This window comes from Dermacentor variabilis, chromosome 3 (genome assembly GCF_050947875.1).
Source record: "Dermacentor variabilis isolate Ectoservices chromosome 3, ASM5094787v1, whole genome shotgun sequence".
Lineage (NCBI taxonomy): Eukaryota > Metazoa > Arthropoda > Arachnida > Ixodida > Ixodidae > Dermacentor > Dermacentor variabilis.
The window spans coordinates 214,180,084-214,192,507 of record NC_134570.1 but is presented as its reverse complement, the minus strand read 5'-3'; the positions used below and the strand labels follow the sequence as shown (position 1 = coordinate 214,192,507).

The following is a 12,424-nucleotide window of genomic DNA, read 5'->3' as shown; positions in this document are numbered from 1 at the left end:
GACTTGGCGTCCCTCCTCGCAGTGTGCGACATCAGTGACGTGGCGGTGCGATCGAAGGCACTGCACAGCAACTCCTGTGTGGGTGTCATTTATGGGGTCGACCCAACCTTCGACGCCCGCACAGTGAAAGAAAACATCGAAGCCCCCGTCGCGGTGCTGTCATGTTCACGGAGTGGCGCTAGCGTCACTGTTACCTTCGCCGGGAGCGTCGTACCCACAAACGTGCGACTCTTCAAGCAGCTCCGCGCCGTTCGTGCCCGTCTGCCTCGACCACTACAATGTGACCGCTGCGGCGTTTTCGGCCACGCCGGCGCCACCTGCTTCCGCGACGCCCGCTGCCTTCGCTGCGGTGAGTCGCACGCCACAGGAGACTGCCCCGCCGAAAAGCCACGCTGCGTAAATTGCGGTGGCCGTTACCCCTCAACCGAACCGAGCTGTCCTGAGTGGCAGCGCGAGAGAAGGGCGGCCGTGTTTCTGTCTTCGTCTCAGCGGCCCCTATCGCGCAAAAAAGCGCTTGAACTAGCCGGCGCCGCACCGACCGAGCCGCGTACGGCCGCTCCGTCTACGTCTGCTAGCTCCCCGCAGGGCCGATCGTACAGTGACGCCCTGCGCGGCCGCAACATCCAGACAGCCGCAGCTGAGCCGTCATGCGGCCCTCCAACCGCTGCGAACAGCGACTCCAGAGACGCGCTAATAGCCGCTCTCGCTGCTGCACTCCGGGCCCTGCTCGTCCAGTGCCCAGCCATCGACGGCAACATTCGTCAAATGTGTGACGCGGCTCTCGCCGCGCAGGAAGCACTGCTCCGTCACGACTAGGCGCGTCACCGCGCCTCATAGGCGAAGGCCACCGACTTGCCCGCGCACGGCGTTCTAGCCGCCGCCGCCCCTCTTTCACCCCTCTATCTGTTCCCCTTCCCCCCTGTGCAGCGCGGTTGAGGTGCCCGCAACTGAGAGGCAGTTACTGCGCTGCACTTTACCCCAATTTTCTCCTTCCATAAACAAGAATCTCTATCTCTCAATTTCCTCTCCCTCTTGTGCAGCGCGGTTGAGGTGTCCTCATCTGAGAGACAGTTACTGCGCTGCACTTTACCCCAATTTTTCCTTCCACCAACAAGAATCTCTCTCTCACCCTGCCACTCAAGTGGTCATTCTGAGTGACCTATTGCCCCTTCTTGGAATCCGCACAAGCTGACGTGATGTCAGTTGTCGGTTAAACGTTTAAAAACTGTACCGCAAGGAGGTTCTTTAACTCGGCTCCCTAAACCTAAGCCCAGGGGCGCACTTGCTTTGCGAATCCCACGCATATATTCTTTTTGGAACTATATATTTTTTTTTTCGCACCGTAGCTGGACCACAGAGTTGCCGGAACGGGCGGTGCCTTGTATATGTGTACTGTGACAATGTGTTTCTTTCCACAAGTTGCCGCTCTTCTGTCTTCCTTCTGGGCCCCTTCTCTATTGTGTCCCCCGCCGCCCGATTCAACTTGCCCAATCTCCCGCTACAACGGCAGCACGCGCACTGGTGTTGCGCAGCGACCGTTTTCTCCCTCCTTGCCTCGTGTCAACGGGAACCTAGCTGCCGCTACTTCCCGCCCTCTTCCACTCTCCGACTTGTCTCCCTGCTCCTGTGTGCTTTCTTTTTTCTTTTCTTCTTTCTCTTTTTTTTTTTTTCACTGACCTCCTTGCTCTACATACATGGGACTCCGCCTTCATCTTGTCCTGCATAGTTGCCAATAAGGCAGCTGTAAATCTGCCAAAGTGCCGAGAGAAAGTCAATCACTGTCACAACTGTGCCTCTCGGTTTGATGTATCTGAGAACGACCGGGCACCCGGTCTGGTGTCTTCACTATGAGGGCCGAACTGCCATTTTTTTGCAAACCCTGATGAAGATCGGTCCACCGATCGAAACTCTTGCTTTCCATATATATATATATATATATATATATATATATATATATATATATATATACACATATATATATATATATATATATATATATACCCCAGCCACCCCCCCCCCTTCGGAAAACTGAAAACTTTCCGCCTATGCATAGGTCGAATTTCCAGTACTTAGCGTCTGAAAACAAGGCTTCCTAGAAATGAGTGGGAGCTCTTATCAGTCATATGCAATAAAATCTCTTTATAACGACGTTGAAGGGGGAGCCGAAATTGCTCCATTATACTCATTACTGCCCTTCACTGCAATGCATGAGTAATGAAGTGCGCAATTTTGAACTTGCATAGAAGACGGCCTTGCGGCTAGTAGAACCGCCGCATGGCCGCGTGCACTGAACAGAAAACAGCAAAAGAAATTTCGGCGTTCTCAACACACAACTTCTTAGCATCTTACACGATTGTCTTTACGATAGCTGCCTTCTGTTTCAATGCGATGGTCTTTCGTTTCCGCTTTCAATTGGCTTGTCTAGCATCGCGAAATGGCGGCGCGGTTCAATAGGTTGCACGCTGCGACGCCAACAACGTTCGAGCAGCACGGGCCACACGGAGGCGTGGTCTCCGATATTGCACCGCTACAATCTCCGAGGCCACGCCTAGCTGCACTAGCCTGCGCGGTGCCGCAGTCGGAGAAATCGCGGTGGCCATAATGAGCCTCTACTTATGCGCAGCTACGCGCAGTAGTGACAAGGAACAGTGTTCGACGGTGAATTCAACACAAATACCCAAAAGTTTTGGCACCCAATGTGTGCCGAACCCCGCGGAATGCGATTGAGCCTCCAAGGGTCGGGAATTTGTTGTTTCGGAGACAAATCAAATTCGGCAGGTCTAATGGCAGGATAATTTTACTTCGTTGAAATAAGGTTTTAAAACGTGGATGTCAATTGGAAGGGGGATTTCACTTTGTTACATCCAATAATCGTTATGTCCGGTTTCGTTATAACGAAGTTTCACTATACCATGTATTTGTCAATATCTTGTCTTACCGTCTAATTACAGGTGACAAATCTGAGCTCAAGCAACATTAGGTACAAGCTACATTGTCTGCAGGTGCATCAGCCTGTGGAACTGTCTAAGCCAGCTCCTTGAATCATGAAGTGACAAGGTGTCTACCAACCGGGAAAACCGGTAATTCTCGGGGATTTTAATAGTCTGGCAATCTCAGGGAATTTGTGCTTCAATCAGGGAAAATTAGCTGTCATTTTATTGAAAGGGAACGAAAGTCGCCCTGCTGCTGGCTCGAGTAAAAGAGAGGAATCGTAACAAATTCTCTTTGACGCCATGTCTTCGGCTGGAGGAGTTGCCAGTGTACAGCCAACGACCGATTTGGCGGACGCCCGATTTTTTGGGAAATGCCCGATAATGCGGGCGGCTTCGCGGCACTACCACGAGCCCCGTAAGGTCAGTTTATAAAAACGTCTGTAATTTTAGACGCAAGAACCCTTCGCTGTCTGATTTTCCGGACTTTTTGCCGTGACCGAAGGTCCGAAACGGCATTAATCAAAGCCAACACCGCCGTTTTGATAATCTCGCCGCCTCGAACCAGCGCTCTCGCACGCAGGTCCGCTGGCAACCATAGCCACCACCGTCGCAACGCGGGGCTTAGCTGCTTCGACCACCGACTCCGCCTTTGTGGTCATCGCGACTGGCTTCGAAGCTTAGAGAGCATGTCTCGTTGAGAAAGCATGCCGAAGAAATAATGCCGGTTGCCGAAAGGCAGCTTCGCCTCAGCGCAGCGGTGTTACGCGGTGAAGCATAGGTAAAGTACTGCGGTGAAGCTTAACGAGCGTGGGAAGGGGCAGTTGTCACGGGACACAGTACGCATTCCATAATTACACACGCGTGCACCCGCCGTCTCCTGTCACAGTACGAGCACCGATATGACTAATAAGTGCACTGGCAGGCCTTCAGGCCTTTTTCGGACGTGCCTGTGACGATTTGAGTTCTTAAGGGCAGTAAAAGACATGCACTCAATTTTTTTTCGGAGTGCCCGATTTGATTTCTCGGACGTTTTCGTGGCCCCTAGTAAGTCTGAAAAATCGGACGTTGACTGTACAACTGACCAAGACGATGCTTCAAATAGTCCGCGGGGCGAGCGCGCGGCGGAACGAGGACAAGAACAGAAATGACCGTCGCATAGAAGAATGATCGGGAAAGGAACTGTGCCGCCTCTTCTTTGAAGGAGCTCGTCCTGGTCCGGGACTCGAACCCGGGACCACCGCCTTTCCGGGGCAGCCGCTCTACCATCTGAGCTAACCAGGCGGCTAGCAGATGGCAGGGCGAAGTCGAATTTGTCGACAACACGAAGCAAAGACATAAAGACATAAGCGGCTGCCCCGGAAAGGCGGTGGCCCCGGGTTCGAGTCCCGGACCAGGACGAATTTTTCTTAACTCTGAGGCTTTTCTTTCGAGGAACCCGTATGGGTTTCCTTTGTAGCAATTGCTACGAGTGGGGGGATGTCCGATTTTCCCTTTATTAATTACTTCTCTCCACCCTGGGGGCTTCCGCAGAACTACTACGTCAAATTATGCAGCTATAGACTAATTGTTGCCTTTAAGCGCAAATTAAAAGAAAATCGAAATTTTTTTCGCAGCCTAGCGAAACTGGAAATAAAGCCCACATCCTATACTATACGTCGATCTGAATACGGAAAGGTGGTCACTCCCCGTGCTAACTATTCTATGGATACACTATCGTATATTTTGCCGAAACTTCTTAATAATCTGAATAAATCTGGAATTGATTTAGGTCGTACTACAGTTCGCGAACTGCGCCACGTAATATATTATGTCTTTGAACAATTTTAATATTGATTTCCTTGTAATGCATTAAATCGAATCAATTTTGCGTTTGTCTTTCGTTAGATTCCTGTGTGTTTCGCATATGCTCCTGTACTGCCTTGTAGAGGGGACCGTGGGCTCTAGTCAAGCTGTTCAGCAGCTTTTACCCACGGCCCCTCCATCGTTTTGATGGAAATAAAGCTTATTTTTTTTGAAAATGTCAGACTCGATTTTCAATGGGCTTTATCATATTTCTCTTTCAAATATATTTTATTTTCTGTGCATTTTACTATCCCCTCCCTTCAGTTTTCTATTCTGAATAAAATAAACACTACTCCTTACTATTCAAACTGGATTAAGTTTTTTTTTCAATGCTTACTTGAGTGGCAGTATCAGGCGACATGGTGTCAGCCTGTCTTGACATTAAAATAAAGTTCTGTGCCACTCAGGGAAAGCCTGAAAAATTTGAAAATGTCAACTTGGTAGACACCCCGATTGACCAATGTGTGACAACAGACACTCACAAAGCAAATCTCTAGAAGGTGCATTAGAAACATTTTGCTTGAGTAGCGGTGTTATTGTTTTGATTTAATAAAAATTCTTTGAAACCTTGGGCCACTTTAGAGCTTCATTTGTGTGATTAATTATTCTTTATGTTAAGCGTGGCTTTAACATGTGTTATCATTTTTGTGGCCTTGCGAATACTTCAGTGGTGCAATGGTGGGTTGTAAGAAACAGGCCATAGGCATTGGTGCTGTCGGTGTAGCCAAAGTTTTTTCAATATTGCGAGGATTAGGAACATTCCCATTGATTTTTCCATTTAGCAAGTATCAGGAGACACTCAATTCCTTTATAATTAGTGCTATAATGGAAGGGTGTTTTGTGTTTCTAAATTCGTGCGTGTGCCAAACATCCATGCAAGAAAAACTTATGCGATAGTGTTGCTGGGGTCCTTGATATCGTTGCGTGTGGAAAGACACAGACAGAAGACGCTATTTACATGCTATTTACACTGGAGCCAGGCAGCCAGGCCGACACTCGCTCGCGCCAAGCGCACCGACCAACTTCGTCGTCGTTCTCGCGGCGGCTTGTTTCTTGAGCATCGCTTGACCATATCGTAATACTACCCCCCCCCCCCCCCCCCCCCGGCGGCAAAAGCACCGTCACGGTGCTGTTAAATATCCAAGGCGCGTGGAGAGTTGTAGGGCTTGATTCGGGTGACGTGGACAATGTCACTAGTTGTCACAGCGGAGGACGTAGTGGGCGTGGCTAGAACGATTTCATAGGTGACATCGGTCACTTTGCGGAGCACGCGATGTGGGCCTGTGTAACAGGAAAGGAGTTTTTCACATAGGCCAACTTTACGCGAAGGTGACCAAAGCAACACGAGGCTGCCGGGCATAAAATGGACATCACGGTGACGGAGGTCGTAGCGTTGCTTCTGCTTGTCTTGAGACACTTGTAGACGAGCGCGCGCAAGTTGGCGAGCGTGGTCAGCATGGGTGATTGCATCACGGGCATAAGCGCTAGTTGAAGCTGTGGCGGACGGAAGCACAGTGTACAGTGGTAGCGTTGGTTCGCGGCCATACAAGAGGTAAAACGAGGAAAAGCCAGCAGTTTCGAGACGGGAAGACTTGTATACAAAAGTAATGTAAGGTAGAGCCAGGGTCTCAGTCACGGTGGTCGTCCGAAACGTATTTGGATAGCATGTCTGTAAGGGTGCGGTTCAAGCGCTCAGTGAGGCCGTTAGTTTGGGGATGGTAGGAGGTGGTAAATTTATGCCGCATTGAGCAGGCACGCATGACGTCGTCGATGACTTTGGCCAAAGACGTACGGCCACGGTCTGTTAGCAATTGACGCGGAGCACCATGAATCAAAATATCATGCAGGAGGAAGTCCGCAACATCAGTTGCGCAACTGGCCGGAAGAGCACGGGTTACGGCGTAGCGGGTCGCGTAGTCCACCGCGACTGCAACCCACTTGTTTCCTGATGTAGATTCCGGAAATGGGCCAAGAAGGTCTAAGCAGACACGATGAAAGGGCTCGGCAGGGATGTCGAGCGGCTGCAGGTAACCAGCGGGGAGCTGGGAAGGCTTCTTGCATCGTTGGCAAACTTCACAAGTGGCGACGTAACGTCGTACAGAACGGGCAAGGCCCGGCCAGAAAAAACGGCGACGTACACGGTCATAGGTTCAAGATACGCCGAGATGTCCTGCCGTTGGTGCGTCATGGAGCTCTTCTATAACGGTGGAGCGGAGGTATTTAGGTATTAAAAGTAGGAACTCAGAGCCGTCCAGATGAAGGTTACGACGGTACAGAGTACCGTCGCGTAGGACGAAGAGGCGCAGAGTAGCATCGGCCGGAGAGTGCTCAAAACGGTCGATGAGTGCTCTGATGTAGGCGTCACGGCGTTGCTCGTCGGCAAAATGAAGCAGCTGTGATACAGAGAATACGCAAGAAGCACTGGCAATATTAGAGGAGTCAGAGTCGTCAACAGGGTAACGCGACAAGCTGTCAGCGTCTTGGTGCAGGCGGCCAGACTTGTACACCACGGAATATGAAAATTCTTGTAGCCTCAAAGCCCATCGACCAAGCCGGCCTGTAGGATCCTTTAGCGAAGAGAGCCAGCAAAGAGCGTGATGTTCAGTGACTACGGAAAAAGGGCGACCGCAAAGGTAAGGACGGAACTTCGCAACCGCCCAGACAACAGCAAGGCATTCTCGTTCCGTAATGGAATAGTTGCGCTCCGATGGTGCTAGGAGGCGGCTTGCATAAGCAATAACGCTATCCTGGTCACGCTGACGCTGGGCTAAGACGGCACCTACGCCATGACCGCTGGCACCTGTACGCAATTCTGTAGGGGCATCAGGGTCGAAGTGGGCGAAAATGGGTGGTGAGGTTAGAAGAGTGACGAGACGAGAGAAGGCGGCGGCCTCTCCAGTGCCCCACGAGAATTGTACAATTGATTTGCGCTCTGGCTACTGGCAAATCGCAGTGGATGAACGAGATCGCGAAAAGACCGCCTTCGTCACCCCAGATGGTCTTTACCAATTTAAAGTGACGCCGATCGGACTGTGCAATGCCCCTGCTATACCTTCGATCGCATGATTGACTCTCTTCTGCGCGGATTCAAGTGGACCACGTGCATCTGCTACCTTGATGACGTCACTGCATACTCACCAACGTTTGAGAGCCACCTCCACCGACTCTCAGCTATCCTTGCTGTTTTTCAACAAGCTGGCCTACAAATAAATTCTGCCAAATGCCATATCGGCCACCGCCAAATACGCGTACTTGGTCACTTGGTTGACGCTGCAGGCGTCCAGTCTAATCCTGATGAAGTTCGTGCCGTCGGTGAGTTTCCACTTCCACGTTCTTATACCGATGTCCGAAGTTTCCTAGGGCTGTGTTCCTATTTTCGGCGATTTATCCAGAACTTTGCCGAAATCACTCGCCCTCTCACAGACCTCCTCAAAAAGGATACCACTTTTCGTTGGGGACCCGACCAGGCAGCAGCATTTTCAACGCTTATCAGTCGCCTTATCAATCCACCCGTGTTGGGTCATTTTTATCCGCATGCCGACACAAAAGTTCGCACTGATGTAAGCGGCCATGGCATTGGCGCTATCTTGTCCCAATGACAGCGGGACACCAATCGCGTGATCGCGTATGCTAGCCATCTTCTTTCAGCACCACAGCGCAACTACTCCATAACAGCACGTGAATGCTTGGGCCTTGTTTAGTCCATTGCTAAGCTCTGCCCTTACCTGTTCGGTCGGCACTTCACGGTCGTGACGGACCATCATGCTTTATGTTGGCTATCCTCACTATGGGATCCGACAGGCCGTCTTGGCCGTTGAGCTTTACGACTGCAAGAGTACGCCTTTTCCGTGTCCTGAAAATCTGAGCGGCTAATAAGGACGCCGACTGCCTCTCCCTCTATCCTGCCGACCATCCCGATGGCACCACAACCTGTATAGATACCTGCTTTTTGTCGATCTCCGACTTCTCACGCATCGCCGACGAATAGCATCGTGACCCATATTCGTGATACGTGTTCTACTGCAAAGAGAGCAGTTTAGTCAGGAATGAATAATACATCACATGAGGAGGGATAACCAATTATGAACAGGTAATTAGAGATCCGCAGCCCCCAGTCCGAACTTTATCCTCATTATGTGAAGCTTGCGCCGCCCCTTTCGAACATGGCGATGAGTAGCGTTCAAGCGTAGTACAGCGAGCTTGCTTGTAGCTCGTATGACAGAATGTTGCCTTTAAGAGTAGCCTAGCAAAAAAAGAGGTGAGGCGTGCAGACAGGACACGAGTAGAGAAGTGGACAACATGAATCCTTACCAACTAGGTCAGCTTTCTGTCGTTCGAGAAGCCTAGTTTTAGCATTTCCCGCCACGAGCCATCATAAGTGGCCAGATCTGACAACCCTGATGGGCAAGGACAACAAACTTCAGATAATTTCATTTAATGTTAGCATATTATTTTGACGAAAATATGGTAGCTTGTGATGACAACATTAGAGGACAAATGCAATTCAGATTACTCTTTGTTATGGTGCTACAAACTAAATTGCAGTAGTGCAGGTGTGAGAAGTTCAGTAGTAAAGTTAACAGTTAAACCTCGATGGCAGTGCATATCGCTATTGCTTAGGCATGCCTACTGTTCTTGATAAGTCGCTACGTACAGCAGCGTATGTTGTTTTCAGTACAAGCATTCACAGAAATACCTATGAATTTCTGTGACGTCACACCACTATAGCTAGCTTTTGGCAACATTTAGGGAAAGTTGGTTCCAGCTCGCACCTGCTTCATCAGGGAAGTGGGGGCATATTCTCAGACTATCACTTACAGCGATATTATCGCTTTCTATAGTACTTGACTAGTCAATCAGCTATTCTGGTTTTGCCTAAACAGCCAATAAGTCCATACTGAAAGCGACCGTCCAATACATACCCTGATGTCACTGCCACAAACAAAAATCTCATGTACATAAAAACAATGTCCGGCGTTCCAAGGTCATCATCAGCCTATATTTATGTCCACTGAGGGACTCCCCTTTAACCGTCTTGTGCCAACCGATTCGAACATGCGCATGCGAATTTCCAAATTTCAACACCCCATCTAGCTCTCTGCCATCCTTAATTGCACTTTGCAACCCACTGCATCGGTTATCGATCCTGCACATCATATGGCCTGCCCAGCTCCATTTTTTTCTTAATGTCAATTAGATTATCGGCCGTCCCCGTTTGCTCTGATCGACAGCGCTCTCTTCCCGCCTCTTAACGCTACGCCTAGCATTCTTCATCCCATCGCTCTTTGCTCAGTCCTTGTTCTCGAGCTTTTGTCAACTTCGGGAAATTTCTGCCCCATATGTTATCACCGGTAAAATGCAGGTATGAATAGGTATCAAGACGCAGATTCCAAGGTATCAATATTATATCACTAATGTAAAGCAGAAACAAAATGAAGCCTTAAGAGTCACTGCTGTGTATTATTGCTGAGCTTGATCTGACACTTCGAGCCTGACAAAATGGTAGCTTTTTTTTCAAATAGCTATTAATTAGCCCTGATGGTTTCCCACAATTGATACAGATGGCTTAGAGCAAAAGGCACCATCATTTATTAGCTTCACAGCGTTTCCAAAATATTCCAATAGCAAAAAGTTTTTTTTTTTTTTTTAATGTTCGTAACCGGCCGTTCCTTGATACCAAAAGCCGTCTTAGTAGATTTTCCCTCTAAAGTATGTATTCTTTCTCTTGTTAAGAAACCTGTTAACGGCATGTTCAGGAAGTTAAAACACCAATAGCACAGAAACTGGTCATAGGTCAACTACCTTTCCTAATATCTTGATACGTTATACAGTTAATCAGAACTTACATACATTAACCACGCAGTATGCCAGAAAAAAGCACACGGGCAAGAAGTCCGCGACCTGGTTGTTATTTGAGATCGGAGCCCATGGTTACGGCGTCGCGAGAGATCGATGGGGGTCCGCGAATGACCGGGCGAAAACGAGAGGTCACGGGGGTCGGAGCATCGCGGTAAACGGCTCCGCCGAGGCAGACGTTTTGGGTGGCCCTGACGAGGGCCGTTTGTGTGTGCCCGTCGGGCTGACTCGTGGAGGCCGAGCTTTACTTCTTGGCTGCCTTCTTTGGGGTGGCCGCCTTCTTGGCCGCCGGCTTCTTGGGTTTCTTGGGCAGCGACGCCTTCTTCTCGGCCTTGGGTTTCTTTGCTGGCTTGGCCTTCTTGACCGCCACCTTCTTGGGGGCCTTTTTGGGAGACTTCTTGGGAGTCTTCTTGGCGGGCTTCTTGGCGGCTTTCTTGACGACTCCTGCAGCCTTGGCCTTTTTCTTCTCGCCCGCAGCGGCGCCCGCAGCCAGCTTGAACGAACCGCTGGCGCCCTTGCCCTTGGTCTGGACCAGCGCGCCCGAGGTGACGGCCGACTTGAGGTACTTGCGGATAAACGGCGACAGCTTCTCCACGTCCACCTTGTAGGTGGCCGCCATGTGCTTCTTGATGGCCTGCAGCGACGACCCTCCGCGCTCCTTCAGCTCGCCGATGGACGCGTTCACCATGGCCGACACCTTGGGGTGGCTGGCCGTGGTGCGGGGCTTGCCGGCTCCGCGCGCAGCCTTCTTCTTGGGGCTCTGGGGTGCCGACGACGCGGCCGGCGCTGCTGCGGCTGTGCTCGTCTCCTCAGCCATGACTGCTGCGAGAAAGAAAATGCTACCGGCACGGACAAAAAAACCTGTGCGAACGCTACGAGAGCAACCGACGAAGTGGCTTGTGACGGTCGTCCGGGTACGCGGCTTCCCGGCGGCGGCGGCGAAAAAAGCGCGCTCGCCGCTCATTGGCACAAATCGTGCTGCCGACCGGCCAATCGCGCGAGGCCGCAAGCCCGCGGGTCTCTACGATGCTGGAAATGTCGAAATTTCGTATCCGTTCACTTTTCGAGACCAGAAATGCCGCAAAAGATAGCTTTACAACGCCAACTACTTAGCACAGCCTGATGTATCGAACTTCTGGCTACCTGTAGAACCAAAATTGAACACTGTGACGCAGCGCGTTACAATTTCGTACGCACCAAACTACAACCATAGCATAGAAGACGCTATCGCTACGGTATTCACGTTTGCTCTTCGATACACTGGTTTCGGTGTCTAATCCACCTATCGTGTCACGATGACATCATTGGTCGATGCTGAACAGGCGACTCGCAAATTCTGGCTCAAATACAACCCGTTGGACCTCAGGTTGCCCGAATGAAAGCGCAAACTGCGCCGTACTCCGACGTCAGCGTTGTGTTTCTCGGGTCGCAGTTCGGGACCATTTCGGGCCCTAGTTTCACGCCTTGTGCCGCTTCGACCGTCCGCAACGGCGGCCCAGCGTATAGGGCCCCGTTCAGGCACTTTCTCGGCTCGGCTCGAAAGTGCGGGAAAGTCCCAGGCGATCTGAAAGCGCTGCTTGCAGCACGAAAAAGCCTGCGCGGCAACATTCTGGGCGCCGCAGCAGGGCAACGAAGCATCGCGCCGGCTTGTCTCGAACACGGATTCGCAGGTCTGATCTCCCAGTTGCAATCAGTAGCGAATCCCAGTTCTGGGCTGCAACGCGAGCCCCTCCAGGAGCAGTTGAGGCCCGCTGCGCAAGCACACGCACCGACCGCGCGCTGTCTGGGGATGG

At 50.8% G+C, this 12,424-nt stretch overlaps 1 protein-coding gene across 1 annotated transcript; it reads right to left on the bottom strand.

The window, feature by feature from the left end:
- Positions 1–10,341: 10,341 nt before the first annotated feature.
- Positions 10,342–11,637, bottom strand: LOC142576629 (uncharacterized). The gene has a single exon (XM_075686836.1). The coding sequence runs from the start codon at positions 11,593–11,595 to the stop codon at positions 10,876–10,878; it is 720 nt and encodes a 239-aa protein (XP_075542951.1). The 5' UTR covers positions 11,596–11,637; the 3' UTR covers positions 10,342–10,875.
- Positions 11,638–12,424: the final 787 nt, after the last annotated feature.